Source organism: Dendrobium catenatum, unplaced genomic scaffold (assembly GCF_001605985.2).
Source record: "Dendrobium catenatum unplaced genomic scaffold, ASM160598v2 fragScaff_scaffold_908, whole genome shotgun sequence".
NCBI classification, from domain to species: domain Eukaryota; kingdom Viridiplantae; phylum Streptophyta; class Magnoliopsida; order Asparagales; family Orchidaceae; genus Dendrobium; species Dendrobium catenatum.
Genome location: NW_021319370.1, coordinates 422250 through 449800, shown reverse-complemented (window position 1 = coordinate 449800; position 27551 = coordinate 422250). Strand labels below are relative to the sequence as shown.

General features: G+C 35.1%; 3 protein-coding genes across 7 annotated transcripts in view; 1 reads left to right on the top strand and 2 right to left on the bottom strand.

Annotated features, from left to right (window-relative positions):
• The window catches only part of LOC110112749 (long chain acyl-CoA synthetase 6, peroxisomal), a 72683-nt gene extending 72261 nt beyond the window's left edge, over positions 1 to 422 (top strand). For all 4 annotated transcript variants that reach the window (XM_028697282.1, XM_020845066.2, XM_028697281.1 and 1 more), the window contains exon 23: positions 78 to 422. In XM_028697282.1, coding sequence (XP_028553115.1) covers positions 78 to 179 — 102 coding nt within the window. In that variant the 3' untranslated portion in view covers positions 180 to 422. The remainder of the gene's footprint in view (positions 1 to 77) is intronic.
• Positions 423 to 1914: 1492 nt separating this feature from the next.
• On the bottom strand, positions 1915 to 19218 carry LOC110112759 (26S proteasome regulatory subunit 7). The gene is made up of 9 exons (XM_020845076.2): positions 19135 to 19218; positions 11432 to 11513; positions 7422 to 7513; positions 7181 to 7258; positions 7041 to 7102; positions 3916 to 4279; positions 3640 to 3821; positions 2385 to 2560; positions 1915 to 2270 (listed from the first exon to the last, which is right to left on the bottom strand). The coding sequence occupies exons 1-9, from the start codon at positions 19216 to 19218 to the stop codon at positions 2113 to 2115; spliced, it is 1278 nt and encodes a 425-aa protein (XP_020700735.1). The 3' UTR covers positions 1915 to 2112.
• A 3374-nt stretch (positions 19219 to 22592) lies between these two features.
• Positions 22593 to 27551, bottom strand: part of LOC110112772 — a gene marked incomplete in the record, with an annotated part of 13813 nt that continues 8854 nt past the window's right edge. For both annotated transcript variants that reach the window (XM_020845096.2, XM_028697280.1), the window contains 1 exon segment: positions 22593 to 23250. In XM_020845096.2, the coding sequence (XP_020700755.2) occupies positions 22752 to 23250 (499 nt within the window).

Here is a 27551-nt window from a genome sequence, read left to right as displayed (position 1 = left end):
GTATTCTTCTTTTATATCTTACCTTGTGAAAATAAAGCTATTGTTACTTCTGAACTATTATTGTTGTATTAAAATAGGTGAAGAGGCCTCAAGCAAAGGCCTATTTTGCGCCTGCAATTGCTGATATGTACACAGAGCTTTCCAAATTTGATCCGCCCCCACAAAAGCCATCATTGTAACGCCATCAACAGTTCTTATTCTGGAGAAATTATTACGAGCGGAGTAGTTCGGACATAGCTTATATCTGGACTCCAATAAAAATAGGTAATATCAGCCTGTACATATATTGTGTACAATTTATCCTTGTTCAGCCTGCATATGCCTTCTATGAAAAGGGTAACCTTGGTGCTTTTATGTAGTTTGAATTATTTTGGTCCTTTTGAAAAAGTTAGAAGATCAATTTGACTCTTTTCTGTTTTAAATATTAATTCATGATTGAAATTTTTAAATGCTCTTAACAATAAAAATAAAGATATAATAAATGGTTAATAATTAAAAAAAAGGAAAAAAAATTATTATTGAGAGTCAAATATCATTATTGTATAATGGGTATCGGGCGTTGATGACATTGGAGCAAAATGAGATGTTGAGAGATTGTGTAGTGTTATTGCGGGCGTAGAAGTTATTAGCATTGAAGCATTAATGTCGAGACTGGCAAACTTCAATGTTGAGATTTTTAAACTTTGATGTTATAACAACGTTAGATACGTAAAATCTAAGCTGTGACTCATCATACAAATGAAAATGAGAATGTTTGGGAATTAACTATTGAGTGCAATCAATTGATTTAATGTTTTGAAAAGAGAATAAGAAATTTAATTTTTTGTATTTTTTAATAAATAAATATTTACAATATAAGAAATTATACTTAAATAAAAAAGTTTTTCATAAAATAAAAATATTTAAGATGTATTGGATACACGTTTATTTCTTTTAATTAGACATTTTCAGCATGTTTTACGCTAGTCGGATGTATGTAATCCCGATACTGCATACATTTTTAAAGAAAAATATTGGTGCAGCATAGCTTACAAGATTGAAAAAATAGAAATGTTATTTTTAGTGGCATATCGTCTGCAGAATCAATGAGCCCAAAATATGGTGAATAAATAATATAGTTTTCAAGGTTTTGAATTTGTGATTGGGCTCAGTTACTTAGCATTACCTTTTTGGATACATATTTGAAACAACTTTGGAAGTGATTCCGCTGAATCGCTCGCCTGTTTATCAGCTGTTTGTTTCCATAAATCTACTAGGCTTTGTTTGGAACGGTTTTCATACTGTCTTAAAACAATTTTTTAATAAAAAAATTATATGAAAAAGTTACTTTAGGAAGCAGCAAAAAAGCCGTCTCAAACGAAGCCTACAATGTCTAAGAAAAGACATTTACATCTTCCTGCAATACGGGCACAAGCTAGCACAATATATAGATGATTTAGCTCTAATCAGATCAATCAGCATATGACTCATCCTAAATTTACTAAATTGGATAGAACGATTTCAATGCAAATCTTAAGCTGACATCTACACAAATGACCTGCTCATGGAAAAAGGAAAGATTTACCAACTTATCCCCCAGCACCCCATGCCCAACAGGTACAAAGAAACTTTATTTCCTTGGCTTTTTATTTTTATTTTATTTGGCACAAGGCCTCTTGCCAAATGGCTTTCAAGCAAGCACCAAACTATGGCTTCATCGTTTGAGACGGTTTTCTTATTACCTTTTAAAACTGCTTCTTAGTACAAAAATTTAAATTTTTATACTAAGAAGCTGCTTTAAGCAGTAAAAAAGTCGTGGGCTTTCTTCCTGCTTCTTAAGGAATTTCTAATTTTTATACTAAAAAACTGTATCTAACTCACTTCAAATCTCTTCCTCACTAATGGCTTACATCTGGCAAGAAGAGCACAAGGAAATAAACAAAAAAAGATGCATTCACATCTACTTCAAAATATCCATTCCTTCTTCCGTTCTTCAATTCCATAATCAAATGGAGAATATAAGAATATTCAAACAAACAACAATTCATTTTAAGGAATTTCTAGCAGAAAGCCATGTGGATCCCAACAGGAAAATAGTACTCTAAATTTTGGAAATGAAAATCACAGTTGAGTTTAGTTATAGACCATGTATTTTGGCGTAGCACTGAACTTTTGGTAGCCTTTGATGACCTTATTAACTGCATCAAGGAAGTCTTTCTCAGTAACTGTCTTTCTCCGAGCTCTAATGGCAAACATTCCAGCCTCAGTGCAAACACTCCTGATATCAGCTCCTGTTTACAGAGCACCAAATCCATCAATCAAAGTGGAACAATTCAATAGCCCTAGCAAATTTTTGTTAAGAAATAGAAGTTGAAAAACAAAATCAAATCTGTTTTCCTGGTTACCGGTGGAATTAGGGCAGAGACGAGCTAGGAGTTCGAATCGAATATCCCTCTCACAGTTCATTGTTCTAGTGTGAATCTTGAAAATCTGCGTCCTGCTCTCCAAATCAGGCAAGCCAAACTCAACCTTGCGATCTAAGCGTCCGGGACGCAGTAGCGCGGGATCCAAAGTATCAGGTCTGCATATTTAGGGTTTAAGCAATGAGAGGTTATAATAGTTATAGGAGGTTCACGGCCTTGTGGATCTCTGTAATGGTGTTGATCCCATATATTATTATCATTGAATGATATCACACAAACACAGTTGTACTTTGTAACAAATATAATCTTGCATAGGAACAATAAAACCTTATTTCGCAGGACTACCAGAGAATGTTATCATAATAGAGCCACAATTTGATGTAAAATATGAATTATCACGCATGACATGTCCACAAAACAAGTCTTCAAAGTAAGCAAACAAAATCAAACTAACAAAGTGTTAGACCGGTCCATTGGACCTGTCCAGCCGGTCAATACGGGACTGGCTCAACGTAACAAGAGACGGAAGAGCCTGCGTCCTGCTCTAGCCGCACGAGTCACATTGTATGAAGGGAAATTTGAATGTAGGGACTGTTTAGAGATTTCCTTTTGAATTGTATGCATTCAATATCTTGTTTTCCTAGGATTATGGCATCTTGAATTTGGTTGAAATTTGATCTCTCTTAGATTTACGTTTTCTTGTGGGCTCTAGCGGTGTCTAGAGATTTGGGGGAGATTGATCCTCCTCTCGAATAGAGGATCAATTGTACCTTGCTATTTCTTTCTGTTAATTTGATTATCGCAATAAAAGCTACTGTTTTTTCTATTTTCATTGGAGTTTGAAAGAGTATTCTCGCTTTTTTTGTCTTTATTGCTAGGATTCACTTGAAATATACAAGTGTTTCCGATCACAAAGCAGTGTAAACTTGAAGGATCAATGCAGCTATTGGTAAGCCCATGGGCTCAACGCCAAAAACAAACAACAGAACATAAATCAGCAAAATATGTTACAAAACCAAAAGAAACATATGTGAATTGACCATTGGAGAAAATAAACAAGCCTAAATCTCATTATAGAAGTCAATGAAGGGATACCAAAGCCATCTAAGATCTAAGCATCAGCACATTGGAAAAAATCCAGCCTGTGTCTCATTATAAAGCCATTGAAGTGATATCAAAGTCATTTATGATATAAACCTCAGCACATTCAATACAAGCATAAGACAACACAACTCACCTGTTAGTAGCCATTAGAACTTTAATGTTTCCTCGGGCATCAAAACCATCAAGCTGATTAACAATTTCAAGCATTGTTCGCTGTACTTCATTGTCACCTCCAACCCCATCATCAAAACGAGCACCACCTATCGCATCCACCTCATCAAAAAATACAATGCATGCCTTTTTTGAGCGAGCCATCTAAAATAACAAACAAATTGTTATAAAAGTTGTAAAGATTAAATGCAGAAGAAAATTTTTTGGTAGGTAAAATGTTAAGATTAGGATAGAGAACCTGAAAGAGTTCACGAACCATCCGAGCCCCTTCTCCAACATATTTCTGAACAAGCTCGCTTCCAATGACACGGATGAAGCAAGCATCTGTTCTATTGGCCACAGCTCGAGCTAAAAGTGTTTTGCCAGTTCCTGGGGGGCCATAGCAGAGAACTCCTTTGGGAGGGTCAATTCCAAGCTTTACAAATTTCTCTGGATGAAGCATGGGAAGCTCTACCACTTCTCGCATCTTTTCTATCTGCTCCTTGCATCCACCAACATCATTGTAAGTGACATCTGGCTTCTCTTCCACCGTCATCATTGTGACACTTGGATCAATCTTGGGGGGCAAAGGAATCTGAATTTGATATTTGTTTCTATCAACACTGAAATGAGAAAAGACGTTAGGAAGCGAACAAAAAGATGGTACATCAACTAAAAGTGTTAATCCATTATGAATAGTAAAGAAATTTTTTTTATAATTGACTAAATAAATTGGCCAATAAGCCATCATATATAGGAGGTACATACACTAAAAAATTAAATAAATTAACATCCTCAATTATGAGGATGTCAAATCAGATCTCTCCAATATAATTTCTAATACAAGGAACATATCAATATGTCAACACTCCCTTCTCAATCTAGAGCATATAATAGCTCCAAGTTGTTACACAAAGGAGAAAAATATAGGTGACATAGAGCTTTAATAATGATACAAGCCATTTATTTTCTAGGAAAACACAAAATACCATATGAAGTGGCAATCCACTTCATCATGTTTAGTTCATTTATAGGAAATAGAATGGTTGGCAATGTACATGGAAGGACAATTATTGCAGATTTGCAGTACAATGTAAAGCTAAGTGAGGGAAAAACTAAAGCCTTTACCCACATCATTTCCCATGCAAAATCATAGTTCTATATTCAGCGCTGAATCTGCCCACTATAATTTTTTTCCTTTCTTAGGTAAGGAGGTTATTCCCAAAAAGGATGCAATATCCTAAGATTGTCTTCTTATCTTCAATTGAACCAGAAAAATTGGCAATGAAAAATATTTCAATATTCAAGTGCTCAATTTTGATTTATCGTATAACCATTATCCATGATATTTTTTTATATATTTGGGGAATCATAGAACATCCCCATGTTTCCTTTCCAGATTTTGCTTGTGCTGACTTGCCGCAATCGAAAACGAAATGGTAGACAAGCAATGAAAAAACTGCTCAAAACAAACCCTAAATCTCAATAGGGGTATCAATATGCTTACAACCAGGAAGACTTGATTCTTCAAAAACACCAATCACATTTCTTTGAGATAATGATAATTAATTTATGTAAACAAACTAAATTGCAAGTACTTGTGTTGACCCTGATTTGGTGGCAAAGCACGATTATAAGCAGTGCTTCGCATCAAAGATATTATAATCATTTTCAATGCGTATGATGTCACAAACATAAATAGTTAGTATTATGGAGTAGAGAGGAGAATGCTTGATAAATCAAGCTCATGAACTTTGTTCAAGCCACATAAAACCTTTTAGAGAAGACTATGAGGTTCTTCCACTAAGCAACATGCTCCGATGTTCATTATAAACTACCTTTTGTAGGTCTCCTTTGAAGAAGGCATAACTCCCATGAACTTGATATATAAACCAACTTTTGATTGATGCCACAAAAACAATAAAAAAAAAAAAAAAAAAAAAAACTACTCAAGTTATGCTATGCTAGTGGGGAGATGTCAAAATAGCTTCTCTCATAGACCTAGGTGAACCCTTTGATAATCATATGAGCTCCGTAGGGATTGATAAAGCCATCATGATGAAAATTGATAGTGAAAAACCACTAACATGCAATTGATTTGATTTTGGGAAAACAATGAGATCCTATATATAATGACTAAGAAGAGTATTTATTTCATCATTTATAATATGTTACCATAAATGATTCTCCGACATTTCTTTGTCATGGGATGAGACAAAACAAAAGCACATAGCAAAGTTAAAAAATGATTGAATGAAATATATAAATGAATGGAACGAGAAATACATTGCATTTTACTTTTTTAAGAGGGCAACATATAAATGCAGGTTAAATGGCTCATCAGCTGGTGGATATTCTATTAAATATGATAATATGGCTGAAGTGGTGTAGATGGGGTTGAGAAAGACAAAATTATATATGTAGCGGCAAGTAGAGGACCTTTTGGAGAAAAGGGAACAAGTGGTGATAATTGATCAAGGGTAAAAAAGAAGTATTCTAATGCAAAATTACATCAATAAATGCATACAGTGGTTGTGTAAAATGATCATAGTATTGATAAACTTCTTAGTGCAAGTACCCAAGCAAGAGACTTTGAATAACACCGTGAAATAATTTGCCTTGTAACAAACAAATATGAACAAATCAAGTATAACCAAGTGAAAAGACGACTTAAACTAGATAAATAATGGAGATGGACAAGATGTGATCATGGAGGGGATACAATTGCTAAGATATCATGTGTTGTAGTCCATAAAGTAGCATATCATATCTCATGCGCTATTAATATGCCAAGGCGCAACAAAAAAAATAAATTAACATCTCTTATGTGTGTTATAATTGAGCTGTACCATTTATTTGAGTTTGATTAAAGTTGTTTATATTGTTCAATTTGCAGGACTAACATATTATTGTAAATCACATAGCTATATTAAATTACTTGCATTTTGATCTAATATTATACATTATCACAACTATAATAGTTTATGTGCAAATCTAGATGTTTTCATACCAAATAAATTTACTTCCCAATGAAATTATATTTCCTTAACCTCATGTATGTTAAAACATCTTATATTCTATTGTTGCATTAGGATCTCCTATATTGTGGAACTATTCATACTTTTTAATATTTTGCATTATTTTAAAATATTGTACAACATGCTAATGTGCATGCGGGACCTTTGTGCTATGATGGGCTATTTGCTATTGATAAGCATTGTGACAAAATAGTAAAAGATCATATGAGTAAGGGAAATGTCGGGAACCAAAATGCTCAAGTGAACTAACTTAACATAGAACAAATTCAGACAATGCTAAATGCTAATTGTAAGAATCATAAAACAAACTCAGACAAGTAATTAGAAAGTAAATAATTTTCCTTACCCAACACGCATTCCTTCCTCAATATCTGTTGGTGAAACTCTATCACCCAAACCAACCACAAACTGCAACGAAAAGAACATCACGATTAACTTCTCAAAGAGTACATATTACACTAAGAAATTATGTGTATCCAAGAGTACCTTCGCAATTTGTTTAACATTTATCACATATTTAGCATCTTCAGTATTTGGATTGATTATCTTTGTGCATCTGGCAACCTTAAAAAGAGATAAGTAACTGACAATTTGCTAAGACAAAATGTACAAAAAACAACACTAGGAAATAGTAAATAAGTCCTTGGTATTTACTAGATACTAATATACCTCACGACAATAGAAAGTAAATCTGTCAAATTTCCAATATAACAATATAATTATCTACCTGAAGTGGCTGCTCCTCCTGCATCATTTGCTTGTCAGAGACTAAATCCCACTGGCTTGGTGCAGCCAGCCCAGTGTCAGACTCTTTAATTCCTGTTTTTTAGCAACGCAAGCATGTTTTAAGGATCAAAGTAGATTATACCAACATTGTGAAAATAAAAAGTATTTCAAATACATGTAAGGAACTTTATACATATAAAAAGAGGAGTAAATTAGAAAGTATTGTAATAATATATCAGTAGAAAAAAAAAGAGGTTCACGAAATGATAGCCCTGATCATTTTCAAAACAGTTGTTAGAGAAAAAAAATGCAATCACCAAAGCAAGCGGAAGAAAATCAGAAGAATCCATCATATATTTACAAAACAGTATTTATAGCTAAATTTTTTTGGAAAATGTAAATAAAAATAGGCATTTCATATCATTATCACTCAGCCCTAAAAGTGTACTTCTAAACATTAGTCATCTTGGAAAACAATCAATTAAACTGGCTAGCATTCGAAACTAAGGTAGGGATACTTCTTTAAGGGTGTTGCATCCACTTGTCTCAAAAACCGTAAAATGGTATCATATTTGGATAATTCGAAAGTTGTGTCAAACATCTTGTTTACCAAACCATATATCTAGTTATAAAATTTTCGAAACAAAAAATAAAAGGATGTGTTAAAAACAAGCCAGATGAACAATATGTGACAAAAGAGATACTACTACAACAACAACAAGCCTTTATCCTACTATGTGAAGTCTGCTACATGAATCTTTTTTCTCCATTGTGTCCTGTTAAGGATCAAATTCTCATCAAAATCTAATAAATAAAGGTCATCTCTAATATTTTCTAACCAAGTCTTTTTAGATCTACCTCTACCTTTCTTAACATAAGTCAAATTTAATACATCTACTTCCCTAACCGGGTCATCAGAAGGCCGCCATTTTATATGACCAAACCATCTACAACGACTCTCTCTAATCTTATCTTCCACTAGAGCTACTCCAACCTTTTCACGTATATGCTCATTTTGTATCCGGTCTCTAAGAATAAAGCCACCCATTCACCTAAGCATCCTCATCTCTGCAAAAATATTATGCTTCTCTTTTAATGGCCAACATTCTACACCATAAAGCATTGCAAGTCTCACTACCATCTTATAGAATTTTTTCTTAATGATATAATCATGAGTATATAGCTATATAACTATATAAATGCAAATATTTTGCCATATCATTTAATTTTTAAAGGCTTAGTGTGCCCCTTGTTATGGGACATATCTCAAAAATTCCAACACCATGCATGATTCATTTATGTTATCCCTAGTCCTCATTGCATAATTAAACCATAACAATCTACTGAAGCCAACTTGTTCTCTGCTACCTTCCAACCAATTTAAAATTTCAATTTGTGCCAAGTGTTGCTAGCATCATGATACTTCATATGCAAAAACAAACAATGAAAATGTATTGTCATTGGGGCCATTTGGTTAGTTGAAAAAAGATGCAAAATAAAATAATAAGTGTAAAAAAATGTAATGTATTTAAAATGTTTGGAGTTTTTTAAATGCGTGAAAAATAAATAAAAGCTTTTTTAGCTTGAAATAAAATGGTGGTGGCCAGCAGCTAGTGGCCGATAGGTGGATGGCAGATGGCATTGGTGGCCAATAGTGGCGGTGTTTGGCAGAAGCTTGCGGTGACAATGGTGAAGAATTTACAGTATATTTGAAAATTGGTCAAATTTAACAATTTTCAAATACAAAAAAAATTGAATTAGAGGGTGAATTCCAAATTCATTGATGAATTTTATTACATTTGAAATTCACCCACCCAAACACTTAGAATTCTTTGAATGCATTACTCTATAAAGTCACCCAAACAAACAACCCATTTAAGTAAAAAAACTAATTGGCAGCACTTCACATAAATGCCTCAATCCAAGATTCCAAATCAAAATAAAGACACCAACTTCTATTCAAGCAAGTTTCATTCAGATAGCTTCCCACTTCTGCTTGTAGATTTATACTTTCCAGTGAAAATTGGCTTAGCAATAGCATGCACATAGTAACCCTTGCATCCAATTCATCCCATAAGACATCCTCACCCTCGAGAACAGAAAAGAGCTTTTACAAACCCATTTGGTAGAAATTATGAATGATCATAGACCTTCAATAGGAGTGGTCACCCGATTAAATTGTAAATCATGACTAGGTTCATCTCAATCATAAATCATTAAAAATACACTTGATTCAGATTTAAATCACCATCAGATGATGTTTCATTACATAAATAATATAAATTGATTAATAAAAAGCACTCAATACACATAGACAACTAAGGAGAAGAAGCAACATTGTTAAGGACTTACTGAAAAAACATTCAGAGGTTTATCACCTTCAACAATTTAAGTTCAAGTGTCAAAAGGTCATCAAACCGTTTTATAGTGTAATTCTTTTCCGTTTGTTTGCTAAAATTCTATAATCACCGCCATTGTCTAGCCACTGTCATTTAACTAAAAATAACACTAAAAGAAAAACCTATGCAACATTGTCTAGCCTTATTGCAGGACACCCAAGGCTTTAAGACTTCATTTTGGAATGACTTTCTTCTATTTGTTTTCAAAAAAAAAAAAAACATTGCTAAATCAAAATTTTGATTTGTGCAAAATATGTGTGCGCAACAACCTATTTACCTCGCACCAAATGAAGACTAAAACAAAGTTCTGACAAGCTAAACTGTAGATATTATCCCTAGGTATATCATAGCCATACTAATAATGTCCATAAACGATATTGGGTAAAAGAAGTACGCACAGACTTAGGCTTCACTAAGTTTGTGCTCATGTTATGATTGGACTTTATTAGATTAAATAAAATCATTTTGTACTCCAGCATAAAAAAGAGGAACCGTTTTGTAAATCAACCCATATGCTCACGAAACCAGAGAATGTACACATATAGTATGTAGAAACATATAAATGTCACATAAATTAAAGTTAATTTCAAAGAGTTAAGCACGAGTAAAGTAAATCAAATGACCCTTTCGTTTATGCTTCAACTGAAAACACAGTAAACTCACCAGAAGTATCCATAACCAACAAAAGTCAAGACAGTAACTGATAAAGTTTATTCATCATTATTGTCCAAACTCAAGGTCCATCATATTAAAAGATCCCGCCTTATGAAAGTTACTTGGCAGATCAAAAGTAACTTTTACAAGAACACAGAAGGTTTTCAAGTCAGTAGGAAGCAACTCCATGGATTAAACGGGACGTCCAAAACTATAATGTATAGATAGAAGGTAATGCCATTTTTTATTTACAATATTAAGCAAATAACATTTGAGTGGGAGCACCAATTTTCTATTCACAACAAAATATTGAGAAACATTACTCATCCTTGAACACTGAATTGAAAGATCCCGCCTTATCAAAGTTACTTGAAAGACCCCACGGATTACATGGGAAAGCAAACCCCAAACTATAAAATATAGATCATAACAATGCCATTTTTTATTTAGAATTATTAAGCAAACTAAATAAGAATAGTTGTTGTTGTTGTTGTTGTAAGCAAACAACATTGATTGGGAGCACCAATTTTCTATTCACAACAAAACAGTGAGGGACATTACTCATCCTTGATAGATGAAGACCACTATAAATATAGGACATACATGCCACAGAATTCTTTTATGTTTCCATTTTCATGTCTACTTATATAACAATTTAATTTTTAAATCATATAAAAATTACCACTAACATTAATTTATTTAAATTAAATAACCCATTTTTATCCATATGTTTTGACATAATTTAGATATTAGAACGTTTTGTAAGCAATAATAAAAATTTAAGCCTAAGATATATAAATACATAACAATAATGGAGTATATATGTAAATTTCCCTTTTAACATATGGATATAAAGCACATTTTTGCCTTGTACGGCGGAAACTTCGAAATTATTCTAGTTTCTGCTTTTCCTCAAAAATAAAGATACATTAACGTAGAAATGAAATTCAACACATACCACATAAATCATTGACTTTCTTTGCCATATCTTTTATTTCCTTCTCCACCTTCTTGATGCTAGCAGAATAAGGTCCCAAACCCTATCAAAATTGTTACACAATGAGTATCATTGTCAATAATTATTCATAAGACAATAAAAGGTAAACAATACAAAAATAACCCATATTTTAAAAAAGATAGAAATTATAAAAAAAAAGCTTCTACAATTGAAGATGGAAAATCTTGGCAAACAACCTAAAATTTAAAATAACTAACGAGATTCAACTCAAAAAACCCATATTGGAAGTAGGAATTTATTCAAGAGAATCAAGCAATCAAAGTGTTAGAGTGGATGAAGCCAAAGTTGAATTGAATACACTAATGATTAAACCTATATTCAACCCGAATGCTTAAGCCTATAAATGGGAGAAAAAGATTCGGCATTTTGCTACCAAAATATTTTCCAACTATTCCATGTGGGACTAAACACAACTCTCACGTGTCTTTACAATCTCCTACTAACATGAGAACTCTCCACGGTCTCAATTACTTCCAACTAAAGGAAGCTTTCTAATATCAATAAATATCATGCATTAAAAAATTCTATTCAACCACATTAGGCCATTGTGGAAGTCAACTACCTTAAACCATAAAAATTGTCCTGTACATAAGAACAAGAAACCACATGACTCACTAGAACCCAACCGAACCATCAGCTATGATGACACACACTAGATAAGATAAACCAAATGGAGACCAAAATTGAGGCATAAACACTAGGATTAAACATGTTGTTCAATCAAAAAATTTAAGCACCTGGGTACACGATGATTACTTGAAATTTTCACACCAACATATTTTTCAACTATAAATTATAGAATTAAACCCAATATTCTCATGTGTCTTAACAAAAAGTGTATATGAAACCAAGTAGAATACCATTGTTTAATGCATGGTTATTGCCCAACAAATTAACTTAAATCATCTAATTCCACATTCCTGTAATCATTTAAGCAATCAAAAAACGGAAACAATATGGAATACAAAACATACGTCCAAAAAAAAGCTAGAAATATGAAACAAAACATACAGAGGAAGAAATTTCAAATATTAAGTTATCAACCAATTTTTGTATGATGCTCCAATTACATCTTTGAGCATATAGCACACATAGAAGTCATCAATTCTAGCAACAAAACTTCCCAAGACACTTCCTTCACTATTAAAATCTTCATAAGGATAAAAACTTAATGATAATAATGAATTATTACTTTAATACTTGCACTTTTCGCCACTTATACAACATTGACGATGATATTCTGCTTACCAAAGCAATTGGGCAACAGACCTCCAAAAGGTATACAATTAAACAAGGCTAATCACCTAAAAAAATTGCTAGCTCAGTAGCATAAATTTAGATTTTGAAATAATTAAGTACTACCATCTACAACATAAAGCTTCTTGGTTCTCTTTTAATCATTCAAGAAAATGTACAACCATAGGCTAATATTAATAGGTAATACCCTGCAGAGTAAAAACATTCAGAAAGCCAGATAATTCTTGAATAAACTAGATATAAGGTTCAACGGAATATGTCCACGATAAATATAATGCTCTTCATGTGACCTCAATATATCGTTTAGATCAGATACTTAACAAAATGTCAAAATGATGAAACTTTGAGAGGGGTATTTAGATAAATGCAATGTGGGCTTTAAGGCAAAAATGTTTTTTTTTTTGGGGTATCTTTTTCAATATAAAAATCTCCTATATAGAAAGAATATAGTACCCTAGAGGACCACCGTAATAAGGGAGGGCACTTTGAGGACCACCGTAATAAGGGAGGGCACTTTCCTAAGATACTTGACAATAACACTCCCTCTCAAGTTAGAGCATATATAAATATATATTGCATGAATTACATAGGAGCTTCAACCGAATATGTCCATGAAAAATATAATGCTCTTCATGTGACCTCAAAATGTTATTCGGATCAAGTATTTAACAAAAGGTCAAAATAGCGAATGAGAAGAATATTCAGATAAATGCAGTATATGCGATAAGCAGATCATATATATACATATGGTAGTTAAAGGCAGACAACACCTTCAATTCTGAACAGATTGCAAGGAAGTGTCGGCCTACCATCCAAACTTTATAAACTTGACCCCTACTTAAATTAACTCCACCAAAATTATCTTAGAAGAGTCTCTCTACCACCAATTGATCACATTAGTGATCTAAACCCTACCACTAACCCTCATTATATAAATTCTTTGACTCTCCGATCTCTATCTTTATGGAGATCTAGTTCTAATAAACTTCTACGTTGTTACCAATTGTTAAGAAAAACATTTAGCTTATATGTGGAAGCATATATATATGAATGTTTTTCTTAACAATTGGTAACAACGTAGAAGTTTATTAGAACTAGATCTCCATAAAGATAGAGATCGGAGAGTCAAAGAATTTTAGACTTTAAGGAAACAAGATGTATTGTGTGCTAATCCAATAAGGATTTTTTAATACCAATATGCTTGAGACCATAAATGAAGAAGCTAAAGCAAAAAATCATTGTTTAAAATTGCGCAATATGAGGCTCGCCTTGAGGCCCGACTTAACACAATTCTAGTAAAAAATGCCTCAAGACTTGCGCCTCAAGCTTTTTTTATGAGTCTTACACCTCATCTTGGATGAGGCCCGCCTTAAGGCGCACCTCGCCTCGCTGGCATGAGGCGTACGCCTCACTCTATATATGAATTTTTTTATTTAAAACTTACCTAAATCCTATACAAAAGCCCCCAAAAAATCATGCCTTCTTGCACCCCCAAGCCGCAGCAACATCCTCTCAATTGTCTTGACCTCCAGCCCACCGCCTTCATTGTAGCCACCACCATTGTAGCCGCCACAGGGGATCACTAGAAATCCGCATGTCACCACCATATCCTCTTAAAATTTTGGAGTATTATATTTATGTTAATGACAAACATTTATGAAAAATGAATATAACTGAAATAATAAAGAATAAGCAGAATGAGAGGTATTGCACCCTACAGGATGAGGCAGGGAAGAGACCAATTTGTTGTGACAGTGACTCAATTAAAAATCCCCTTAATAATAATAGTACAGATGATTTCTGAGTTGTTGTCAATTATTTCAGCTTTCTTTAGAAATTAAACGTAGATGAATAGACAACTGAAAAAGAAAAAAATTAGAGTTAAACTTTATGTTACATGATACTTTTATGCAATTCATATATTTTATATTGTTTTGTTCCTGTAATATTTAAATTTCAATTATATTTCACATAATTTTTCATTTAACATTTTATATCTTATACAATTTTTTTATTCATATGTATATAAATTTGTTACTTCATAGTTCAATAGAAAGTTAATATGTCATCTTTTAACATATTATTTGAATATTATATAAAAAATCACTTTTAACTTTTATTTTGACTTTATGCAACTTTTATATTTTGAGGTTTACGTCTCAAAACACCATGAGGCTTACGCCTCGCCTCACGAAAGAAAAATGCATCAATACCCAATTGTGTGATTTTAAACCTTGGCATAAATATATGAATTATGAGGGATTGGTGAATAAATTTGTTGTTTATTATACTACATTTGTGGCTTTTTAGTTTAGTGTGTCATATATTCTTTCTTCTCCTATGAAGGTGGGTCTATTTTAAATAGAATGATCTAACTATGGTATCTCTTTCGCCTTGCTCTTTGGATCATTACATTCACTCTTAGTTAACTCTTCCACATAAAAGTTAGATGTTTGTCCTAATAATTGGTAACAAGGCAAAAGTTTATTAGAATTAGATGTCCATAAAGCTAGAGATGGAATAGTTTGAGAGTCAAAGAATTTTATACTTTACCGACATAAGATGCATAGAGTTCTAATAGAACAAGGATTTTTGAATACCAATATGCTTGAGACCATAAATGAAGAAGCTAAAGCATAAATAGATGAAAAAACTCAAGTCAATTGAATTATGTTGAGTAAATATGATATTAACAAAGGTCTTAAAGGAAACAATCTTAGATAATTTGAAGTTCAAGCTGCAGTCTATGTATATGGCAAAAAGCTCTCTAACAAATTGTATAAGAAGCATAGATTGTGCTTAATTCAAATGTAGGATGGTACATCACAAAAACACCTCCAAATGATTTTAATTCCACTATTTTATGTTTAAAGAATATTTATGTGACTATTGATAATGAAGATTAAGGGTGCGTTTGGGATGGTTGCTGCTGTCGGTAAAGTAGGTTGTGAAATTATTATACATAAAGCTGCTTTTTAAAGTTGCTGTATAGAAATCAGTCAATGTTGTTTGGGTAGTACTACTGTCGAACTGCCGTGCTGCTGCTGTTTGACAACAAATTACCTCGTTACCCTTACATGTATGAAGATGAATAAAATTTGTTCAAATTTAATTTTTTTAACTCTTTATGTTAACAATTTTGATATAAAATATAATTATTTTATTACTTTAAACATTACCTCGTTACCCCCCCATCTCCGGCGAAGCTTCGTCCTCAAATGGCCTCCCAATCCCTTCACTTCCTGACCCCTGTTAACCCCTCCCGCTCTCTCGCCTCTTCGCCTTTCCTACGACCATCGCTCCTACCATGAGACTCCGCCTCTTCCGCAGCTCCGCCGCCGCACATACGCCACCGCCAGACCTTAATCCATCACCGGTTCCGGTGATCCTCTCATCCACATGTTCTTGATTCAATTCATAAGATATTTCTAAAACTAAAGAAAAAAAATCATTCAGTTTAATGAATTAATAGATCATAAAAACTAATTTCATTTCGATCATTCCTTCAAGCCAAACAGTGCCTTAACTAATTTTCAATTTTCCACATCTGTTCAATACCGTAGGCTGCAGCTTCGCCGGTGCTTGAGAATATGATCTCAGGGTAGACCATTAAAATCCTCGGCGCCCCCTACGACGCCGTCCTCGAATTCGTCCGCTTCCTCAACGCTGGAGAAGCCAGACGGCCGCCGCCTGAGGCAACGGAGGCGATGAACCTGTACGGCGTTCAGCTTCTGGCGCTCGCTCACGCATACCGTATCGGATGGCTAAAGCGGCTCTGCGAAGCAGCCATGGGAGGGCGGGTCGGATCAGATGACGTGGTCGAGGTGATGAAACTCGTGCAGCTCTACGACGCGCCGCAGCTTCGTCGGCGTTGCCTCGCTGTAGAGGCGAAGGACTTCTCCGCCTTGCAACGGACGGAGGGTTGGCGGTTCGTTCAGAACCATGACCCCCGGCTCGAGCTAGAGATTTTACAATTTATGGCGGAAAGGGAGTAGAGGAGGAAGAGGTGGAGGAGAGAAAGGTTGGATCAGGAGGTCTTCTTGCAACTCGGCGAGGCTATGGAATGCTATAAATGTACGGCACCGTCATCTCGGGGACGCCAGTGAATCTTATCCCAGTCCAGTTCCCCGTCCACCAGTACGAAACCGAGCCATTGAAGACAAGCTCGAACTCACCGAATTTTGGCGGGCGAAGCCAGAGAGAGAACTCACCGGGAGATATATCCATGGGGCTTCGCCATGAAGTGATCGCCATGCTGCCCGTCACTGCCATCTCCAGCAGCCATGTGTCGGCAGGGAAGTCGAAGCTCTGCCACGCAATGGCTCCTCGGCCGCCGACGGAGAGTAGTACAAGGTTTCCAGCATCGAGTAGCTGAACTGCGGCGGCAGGAGTAGAGTTCTCCGTCTCCCACATAATGGAGTTGGAGGAGTGGGTGACAGTGAGGCGGCCAGCGATGGTCAGAAGAGCCGACGGCGGCGATGCTCGCACGGGGGCCAGGCGATTTGCCACCCATACGTAGGTGCGAATGGGAATGGAGGCGATAAATGTAAGGGCATTCATGTATTTCTCATACCTACGAACAATGGGAAGCAGCCGAACGCAGGAGGCTTCCTCCGGACACAGAAAGCAACCGCGGGACGCAGAAATTTTCAGACCGGAGCATGACCGCGTAACTCCAAACCATCTCTAGGTTACGTTTCGTGCCGCACAGTAGGGAAAAAGCCGTCCCAAACGTACCCTAAGCTTATTACTATTTTCTATTTAGCTACCACATATGAACATTTTGGTGACATCTTTTTGTTGTATGGGAGAGATACAATCAACTTTAGAGAATGTACAAAATTTATCTTCTTTCAAAGAAAGTTATTTCTAAGCTTGGGTGTAAGAATTGAAAGGCTTGTTGAGGGATTATGAGTTCGGGGGAGATCTTATAAAGAGGGTTCAACTTCTAATCATGAAGAGAACAAGTTTAATGGAAAGCAAAAGAAAATTATTTGCTTATATCACAAAAAAGGGCATATAAAGATATATTGTCGTGCATTGAAAAGAAAGGTGTTGCATGCAGATGAAACTAAAGCTTGACGTTTAACAAGAAAAATGTCTTAATCAAGCATTATCCACAACAAAGTTTTTCTTGCACATATTTAAAGTTAATCACATTTATAATAAGTCATTACAAGTAAAATAATGGCTAGATAAATGCTAATTCTTCATTGAACTTTTAGGATATGAAGTATGAACACCATAGATGTGGACTGTAGAGTTTTAGCAACCACCTTATTTGAAAGTAATGGATTTTTGAAATCACTCGACGTGTGAATACACCCCATTATGTTCCACCAAGTGCACAAAAAGTGAAGTAGTGTCATTCATTTATCCAACGGAGAAACTTAAAACAAATAGCTATTTCTATTTGAAGCTTTAGTGTATCAAATTCAACCTATACTTTGATAGGTCATTAACGGCAAATTTTGTATTTTAAGAAAACCCCATGTTTTGTAAAACCCCATTTCCTAAGAAAAAGATAAGCACCGGACAACTTCCAATTATACACCACTAGTCCCACCTTTTAGGTTCTTTGAGCATGTATAAAATCAAGAGAGGTTCAAACCTGAGTTTCTTATAAGTTATGGTTACAAGAAGCTTCAAATAGATAAATTTGCATAATAATTTTATCAATCAAGAATCATTATAGATACCCTCCTTTTTATGGATAAAGATATTTCAAATATTTTTTCAATGATAAGTGAGCAAATCACCGGTTACAAATTCTTTTTAGGCGCAAGGACAGATATAGATTTAAAAGGATGTAGGAAGCAAGAGAAATCCTTCATGCCACTGTCGAACCTGAGATCTATACCATAGTTACTAGTTTAACAGCCTTTGATCAACAACAACTTTCCCCTTTTACCCTAGAAAAAACAAAGCAACATAATTTGAGAATACACTTTCCTTTTTGGTATGAGAATTATAGTGACTAATAATTTATCAAACAGAACTAGCATGTGACTGTTATCAAGACTCATTGGACGCCCTAATCCCTAATTGAACAAACTGCACTTAATCACAAAATTTCGATCCTTCCCGTTGTTAAGAATGAAGAAAAAAATGTTGAAGCTGTTTCACCCCTTTCTTAAAGAGTAAAGGAATCAAAAGAAATGCCGAAAAAGCCAAATCCCCCAAAAAAACCTAATCCCCGGACAAGGTTAAAAAAAATATAAGAAAAGCTATGCACACAGCCTCAAACACTCTCATGAATTTTTCACGATAATCGAACGTCCGGATAAGCTTAGAAAAAGCTTCTATTTTTCAGATCATGGTAATTCCGGCAGATCTGGTGAACTGATGAACGAGGAGAGAAATAAGAGTTAAGGACAGAAGCATACGTATGTCTTGAGCAGGGCGATGTCATCCTCGTCAAGGGGCTTTGGGTTCTTCTCGTTCATTTCATCTTCGGGCTCCGGAGCCATTGCGGAAGAGGGCTGCGGCTACGGCTTCTCGCTAGGTTTCTTGCAGAAGAAAATGAGTTCGTCCCCAGTTCAGCGAACGCGAAGTTCGGACCGAGAAGACTTGGGGGCTGTTTAACAGAATTTAACACTAGTCTTGCAAGACAAGTTTTAGGATTTAACTTTAGCGGGAGTTAGTAAATTGTAAATACTAAAATTAAATCTTATTTGTTACCGAGCAGCTTCTTAAAATTATAATAATTTCACTTAGAGGTTATTTTGTTTGTTTAAGTATTTTTTATTTACAAATTACATACTTTTGGTGTTAACCATCATAGTCAACGCTATGGCTATAGCATTCCAAGAGTTGCTCGTGGTTCGACTCAATAAGAGCACGTTCATGTTTGTTTGATAAAGTAAATGAACGAGCTTGAACGCTTTTGATAAATACTCGATATTTTAAATAAACGAATTTGAACAACTTGGCATTCAATTCATTTATGTTCACGAGCAATATCATTTAAAGCTCGTTAAGAAGTTTTAGTAGAGCTCCACTAAGAAGCTCGATTAGAATTTTATAAATAAATATTATTAAATTAGCTAATTTAATAATATTTATTTATAAAATTCTAATCGAGCTTCTTAGTGGAGCTCTAATAAAGCTTCTTAACGAGCTTTAAATGATATTGCTCGTGAACATAAACGAATTGAATGCCAAGTTGTTCAAATTCGTTTATTTAAATATCGAGTATTTATCAAAAGCGTTCAAATTCGTTCATTTACTTTATCAAACAAACATGAACGTGCTCTTATTGAGTCGAACCACGAGCAACTCGTGGAATGCTATAGCCGTAGCGTTGACTATGATGGTTAACACCAAAAGTATGTAATTTTTAAATAAAAAATACTTAAACAAACAAAATAACCTCTATAAGTGAAATTATTATAATTTTAAGAAGCTGCTCGGTAACAAATAAGATTTAATTTTAGTATTTACAATTTACTAACTCCCGCTAAAGTTAAATCCTAAAACTTGTCTTGCAAGACTAGTGTTAAATTCTGTTAAACAGCCCCCAAGTCTTCTCGGTCCGAACTTCGCGTTCGCTGGACTGGGGACGAACTCATTTTCTTCAGCAAGAAACCTAGCGAGAAGCCGTAGCCGCAGCCCTCTTCCGCAATGGCTCCGGAGCCCGAAGATGTCATTTAAAGCTCGTTAAGAAGCTTTATTAGAGCTCCACTAAGAAGCTCGATTAGAATTTTATAAATAAATATTATTAAATTAGCTAATTTAATAATCTATTTTTAACTTTTACAGTTTTCAAAATCCCGCTCCTGCTCTTGGCACGCGCTCACTCAATAAAAAAAAAAAATTAGTTTACTACTTATGCTCACAAATTAGTCTCACATAGTGCATGATAGGGATGTCCATACTTGACCCAACCTGAAACCCGGCCTAAAAATTTCTAGGTTCGGGTCAACCCATTTTTCATATAGTCAGATAATGGTTCAACAAGCCAACTCATTTCAAAAATTGGGTCGGGTTCGAGTTGACATGGAAACTAGAAAGTGATCTGAATTCGCCTAGATCCAACCTCTAGCTCCGAGTTTGTGCTCGTGAAACCTCTCCACGTCACTCCACTAGTTCACCTTTCCTGCACTCTCAACCACCTAAGTCACTGGTCGAGCTCGCCCTCCTGCGGCCCCGCTGTCCCCCTCTCTGGTCTACACACAGACTCGCTCGCCCTCCCGCCATCTAGTCATGCGACGCATATGCAACCTAACCCCCCTCTCCCCTTTCACACGCATGGGCCACACCCCTAGCTCTCTCGCTCCCAGTAAATGATAGCGTCCTCGTGTTCTTACTTGACCTGGAAAATTTTGAGTTAGGGGATCGGGTCGAGTCAACCCGATAACCCAAAGGATATTCGTGTATGAAGTTTTGACACATTTATAAAATCGAGTCGAGTTAAGGTCAACCCATTTGAGCCCCGATCAATTCCGAATTCGATCGAAGCCCGACCCGTCGACCTGTTATGACACCCCTAGTGCATGAGAACTTTATTTTGCTCTACAAAATGAAAAAAAAAAAAAATTTTTGAAATTTCAGCCAAACAACAGGAAGTTGGAAGACGAGGCGTGAACGGATTCGCCTGTTATTTGTGATTTTGTTTAAATGAGCCCAACGACTTGTTAACAATTGACTCGTTAAGAGGCTTGATGAGCTTAAATAATCGATCTTGAACATGAACATGAATTGAGCTCGAGTAGGGGTTTTCTAAACAAGCTCGAACAGAGACAAAAAAAGCTCGTCTCTTATCGAACCGAGCTCGAATAGGGTCTTGGAAAATGAGCTTGAGCTTGAACAAGTTTAAGCTCAGCTCGGCTTGGTTCGTTTGCAGTCCTAATCACCACAATATTTTCTACCACTGACCTCGCAATCATTAGTTGTTGCCCTACTACTGCCACCGCTAAAGTTTATACTCAAGTACTTTTATTTCAAACAAAATAGAAAATCTTGTGCCATAAATTTTAATTAGTAAGTGAACTAATTAATAACTTTTAAAATATTCTTATTTTTAAATTTTTATTTTTTTGCTTTCTATTTAATAATTCATAACAAAATAATATTTTAATCTTCCAAAAACATCAATATACATTTTAAAAAAATATATTAAAATTTCCATTATATATTCTATTACTTGTATTACATATAAATTTATGATCCAACCGGCTTTTCTATAGAAAAATAAAAGCTGTCCTTGAGATTTCTATAAAAGAATTTAAGTATCAAAGAATTTACCTGAATACCACTTAAATTAGGACAAAATATATATAGAAAAAAATTGATATGTTGCCACTAATATTTAACATTTTACTCAACTAACATGAAGAAATTATTATGTGCGGACCCCAAACGGCATCCGGAGATCAACCAGAATGAGCCACATCACTTTTTTGCTCGGTATCGCTGCTCAGTAGCACTATGTGCCGAGTGACATGGCACATTCTAGCTGTTCTCCGGACAGTACGGTGTCCGCATAGAATAATTTCTCCCTAACATGAAGCAAAGGCTTGCTCCAAAGCTTTGTGTGTTCTGCTTTTGCTTGTATTTTATCTATTTTTACACAAAACACCAGCTTTCACATACAAAAATCTATTCACATGCTCATTAAAAAAAAATGTAGAAATATATTTTTTTAAATAAAGAAAAAAACTATGCCATAGTAGTTTGATATAAATTATATCAAGATCAATTAAAATTTATTAAATTTATTTTGAATCCAATAATATATATGAAGAATTTATGTTACAATAATTTGAAATTTTTTTAAATCTGTCCTATCAAGATATCCTGATAATTTTAATTTTTCAATACAAAAGGCAAAAGAATGAGAAGATTGTCTAAACATACAGCTTCAATTATACATTTCAAGATCTACATTTATTCACCTCTTCAAGTCCTTACAATCAACATCAAATAGTAGCAAAATTTACACACAAACGCAAGGACTTCAGCCATTGATTGCTGAAAGGAGTTTCAGAGCAAAAAATTTCAACTATGCAAACCTTAACAAAACTATCGCCACCAAAGCTAAAGCTCTGACGAGAACCTCATTTATGCTTCCATCGACCCTCCCAATTATCTCCTCTTCTGTAAGTTTAAGCTTATTTGAGCTCCTGCTCATATAAGAAACAGTCTCCCGCAACCTATTGACAGCCCATGAAAGCCAGAAGAATCCAATACCAAGTCCTGTGTTCAAAACTTTGGCAGAGCTTGGCAGAACTTTTCCAGTTGCAGTTTTGCAGGCAACAGATAAGAGAATGGCAAGGCCAGTTCCTGCAATGCCGGCAGAGAACTGGGTGAGAAGTTGTGTTATTTCGGGTCCTGATTTCTTCAGTGAGAGGATAACCATGCTGTTATTCTTCTTATCAACAACGACTGAGAGGAGAATCTCGCAGGCACGGAAGTAGTTTGTCTGGTAAAGATCTCTGTCTCTTGCTGCATTCTTGCCTTGTTTCTTCTTCGGTGATGGCTTCAGCTTCATGTTTTCAGGGCTAGATATTTGTGGGATGAAGAAACGGTCAGATGGTTGGAAGGAAAGACAAATAAAGCACGAAGGTGTGTTTTTACATAACAAAGAATCTGTTATCTCTAACAATCTACAACATTTCTCTTTTCAAGTTAAAACTTAGGCTTCGTTTGGGACGACTTTCTTTCTGCTTCTTAAGGAAGCTTTTTAGTATAAAATTTTTTATTTTTTACTAAAAAGCTGCTTTACGAAACAGTAATAAAGCCGTCATTCTTAGAACAAGAGCATGTCTGTGGCAGTAATTTCCATAAGTTTTTTTTTTTTTTTTGGTCAATAATCATGAAACTGGCGTTGGGGTTCAGCAATAATCATGAAACTGGCGTTGGGGTTCAGCGATTTGTGTGATTCTATCTTGCTTCCAAACAAAGTAGAATTTTTCCTGCAATTTTCAAAAGCTTGCGTTGGAGCAAAGGTGTAGAGAGGTTGCATTTTCTGTTTTTCAAGGTACAAATGACCAGATAACTAAGGTCCTCAATCCTTGTTGGCTACAAGAAACTACACCAAAATCTAACAAAAAATTGTTTGGTGGATTTTGAAGAATCATAAATATATGGATATCAACAATTAAGTGTAACTAGAAGGCCAATAAGAACCATTAAGTGTAACAAGAATGGCAATAAGATTATGTTAGTCAAAAAAATATAATTCATACTATCTTACAATGAAATGCACGCCCACAAAAACATAGAAAAAAAGAAGGTACTTCACAATTTAGACACCTCTACATCAAAGAGAGGCAGACATCCTTTGAACCAAAGGAGGTGGCCGGCCCCCTTCTTGTGGCTAGCCCAACCCTCTTGGGTTGGGTTTAGCTCCTTGCTCCTTAGCACCTTCTTGTGGCTTCCAACTTAATATGCCTTAGCCTTACCTCTTCAAGCAATGGCATAAGGCTTGTGCCCTCATCATCAAGGACTTTTATGTGGGCTCCTAAAAAAAAATCGGTATATCGCCATTCTAGCGATGGTTTCTTCACTGGTGGGTGATTGTCCTCATTGTTCAGTCCTTCATTTATTATTGAAGATTGTTTGTAAATCTCCATCAATATAGTCACATATTGTTGCTAAAAAGTGACTTCGAAGGACAAGTCACTTGATGATCCTTATTATGTTCACATAATTGTTTCTCTTATTTACTTTGGATTGAAGTGCTTTAAGGTTGAAAGTGGCTCTCTACTCTTCTTGTAGCCGCTCTTCATCAAGACCATAGACTAAGAATTATGAAAAACCTTAGCTCTTATAACACTTGATACAAAATTACTCAAGGCTCTTGAAATTAGATATGCTCAAAAGTAACCACAAGAAAAACAATTTATTGGTTTATTTTGAAGGGCTCAATTTGCTTTTTTATTTAAGGAAGATGGTTTGCTCTTCCTCTCATACTCACATAATAGGATTCACTTGCTCATTTCCACTAAATCCCCCTTGAACCCTTTTACACTTAGAACATAATCTCTTATTTGACTTCACTTTAATATTCAAATCAAGTACGAAGGAACTTGAGATTGATGAATGAAGAAGATATGAGTAATAACTCCGTAATGGAGTATCTCTTAAGGAGGGCCATGCTCCACTAGGAAAAGGATTAAACTATTAAGAAGAGGAGTGGATAAAAGAAGTTTAGTCAAGACAAAATAAAAAAGCATAAATATAATTTTCGGCCAAATATAAAATGGATATCAATGAACCTTCACTCAAGAGACTTTTCATTAACACTTGAAGAATGGAATATAAAGCATGGCATAGGAATTAGATGGTAATATGGTGGTCAAGCACACCTGTTTATATATGTGTGGATTGTTTTAGCACGCATATATGAAAAGGTGTAAGTGAATGGATTCAACCTATCGTAAAGAGGTGTGAGTGAATGGATGCAACCTTCAATGAAGAGATACTTTACAATGTAGGAAAAATTTATATGAAACAGAGTAAATAATGTCTTGACATCCTTTGGACCAAGAGGTATGGCTCGCCACCAAATGGTTGGGGTAGTTTAACCAATTGGATCCTCTTGGATTGGGTTTAGCTCCTTAGCTAGTTTATTTCTTTATGTAATTGAAGTTTTGATCTCCTAATCATCTTAATCAGATAAAATGTAATTCATAGATAAAATAAAAATACATGTAATTCAATACTCAAAATAAAATCCACACAAACCACAAATAGTAAAAAGGAAATATTGATGTAATATGAGCTTCATCAAGAAGTAATAGTTTAAGAATATTAAAAGAACTTGCATAGCCTTCAACACCTTCACAGGCATTGAATATGATAGATTAAATATCATCATCATCTTATCCCAGCTATTTGCCGTAGACGCTATGAATCTTCATATTCCTGTTGAGTGTATCTACTCCCCCCCAAATAATTTTGAACTTCTATAATTATTACCTTAGGCCTACCCCCTTGGCCTTTCTAATCTTCTAAGATTAATTTTATCAACTCGCCTAAGTGGCTCATTTTTTTTATTATTCATTGTACAAGTCCAAACTACCAAGGATAATTTGTCATCTTATGTTCAATAGATCTCATTCTAGTCTTTCCTCTAATATAGTCGTTCATTAGTTCATTTATGTTTTTGCTAGAGATCCATCTTAATATTCTCATTTCTTCTACACTCAACCTAAATATTAATGACTTTTTTTGGCCTAACTTTCAGACCAATGCAGTATTGTCGATTTATTTGAGAAGAACTTCTCTATTTTAGCCATTCAATATTAACTCTAGAAGTTATATCATCATCTACATATTCTCTTTTTACATATAATAAATAGATACAAGATGCTTCAACATATCACAACCAAGTATCTAATAATATTGAATGATAATTATTAACATACTACCAACTAAAATTGCACATCATATACTTAGTCTTTGTTCAACTAATCTAAGACTTCTATCTTCTAAATATTTTCTTCACTGCTCTTCCTTTTCACTAAATTTAGTGGATTTCTCACTAACTATAACTATATCATGATGTGAAACGTACTTGCAAGGATGATTAACTTAGGGAGTTTGCACGCTTAATGTTAGAAGCCATAATAATCATATCTTCACAATGAATGCTCTAACGACAAAAGAAAGCACTGTGAGCGGTAAAATAAGCTTAGGCCGAATCACGAGCGTAAAAGCTAAGATCATAAAACAATCACATTAATCTGATGTTGCATACATGGATGATTTTCAACAAGATATCCCTAGATTCACATTGAGACAAGTCACCTTGAGAAATTCCACTCATTCAACTCTCTAAGATTACTAGGTTTTAGCGGAGATCAATTAACAAGCTCCACATGAATCCATTAAGCCACATTTAAGGTAACTAAGGAAATAAGAGATTAGGAAAAGAGTTCACCATTATCAAGCAATAATCAGTGGTTGAAAGCTTCCAAACCGCATCCTCCTTACTCTCCAAGGTTGGGACAGTAGTCTAGAAATTTGTGGACAGCAGCAAATGTGTTGGAAATTCACCAAAACTGCTGGGCAGCTAATTTCCGCAGGTGGAGGCGTATTGACAGCAATAGGAGCCTTTCAGATGAAGGCGAGATGTTGGAAGACGTGCAAAAATTGATGGACAGCAGCTGGGGGATGTGTGACAGCAACAAGTGATGGTTGAGAAGACCTTTTGGCACCTGTTACTCTTCAAACAACGGACCAAACAGCAACCAGTGGGGCGGGACAGCAGTTTGCCACATCGGGAGGATCTTGGGCAGCAAGGCGGACCTTCAAGAGAAGTTGGATGGCAGGATGGTTCTGCTGTAATTTTTGGACAGCTATTAAGAATTCCTTCCCGGGAAAGAAAGTGTGAGGGAAGGGGTGAAGAAGGGGAGGCTCAGGCTACATGGAGAGTAGGGAATTTTCTTTCCGGTAATCACGATCAATAGCAGGAAAAATCCATCCGTTATGAATTAATAGGATTCCAAATTAAGGAGTGATTGGGATTCATTATTGGAAAGAAATAAAGGCAAAGAAGAGGAGGGGGTTGAAGTAGAGGAGCCTAGGTTTAAAAAAATCTGAAGTTAATTCTCAGTTTTGGAGGGAAAGAAACTTTAATTTGAAATTCAAATTAATTCCCATAAGGTGGCTTGATTGGGCAGCAATCAAGGAGGGTTTAATGGATGATTTAATGAGGGTCTAGGTGGCAAATTGGAGAGAGAAAAAACACTAGGGAGAGGCCGGCCACATGAGGAGAAATTTGAGGTGTTTGCAATTAATAGGTGGGCCCGGAAAGGAGTTAATTCGGGCTTGCCATTAAACTTGAAATTGATTT

Coding starts and splice junctions, on each gene's coding strand:
- LOC110112759 (XM_020845076.2), bottom strand. CDS start 19,218: ATGGCTCCGGAGCCCGAAGATGAAATGAACGAGAAGAACCCAAAGCCC. Junction 7,103..7,180: donor ATGTTAAACAAATTGCGAAG/GTACTCTTGGAT, acceptor TTTTCGTTGCAG/TTTGTGGTTGGTTTGGGTGA. Junction 2,561..3,639: donor GTTCTAATGGCTACTAACAG/GTGAGTTGTGTT, acceptor CTAAATATGCAG/ACCTGATACTTTGGATCCCG.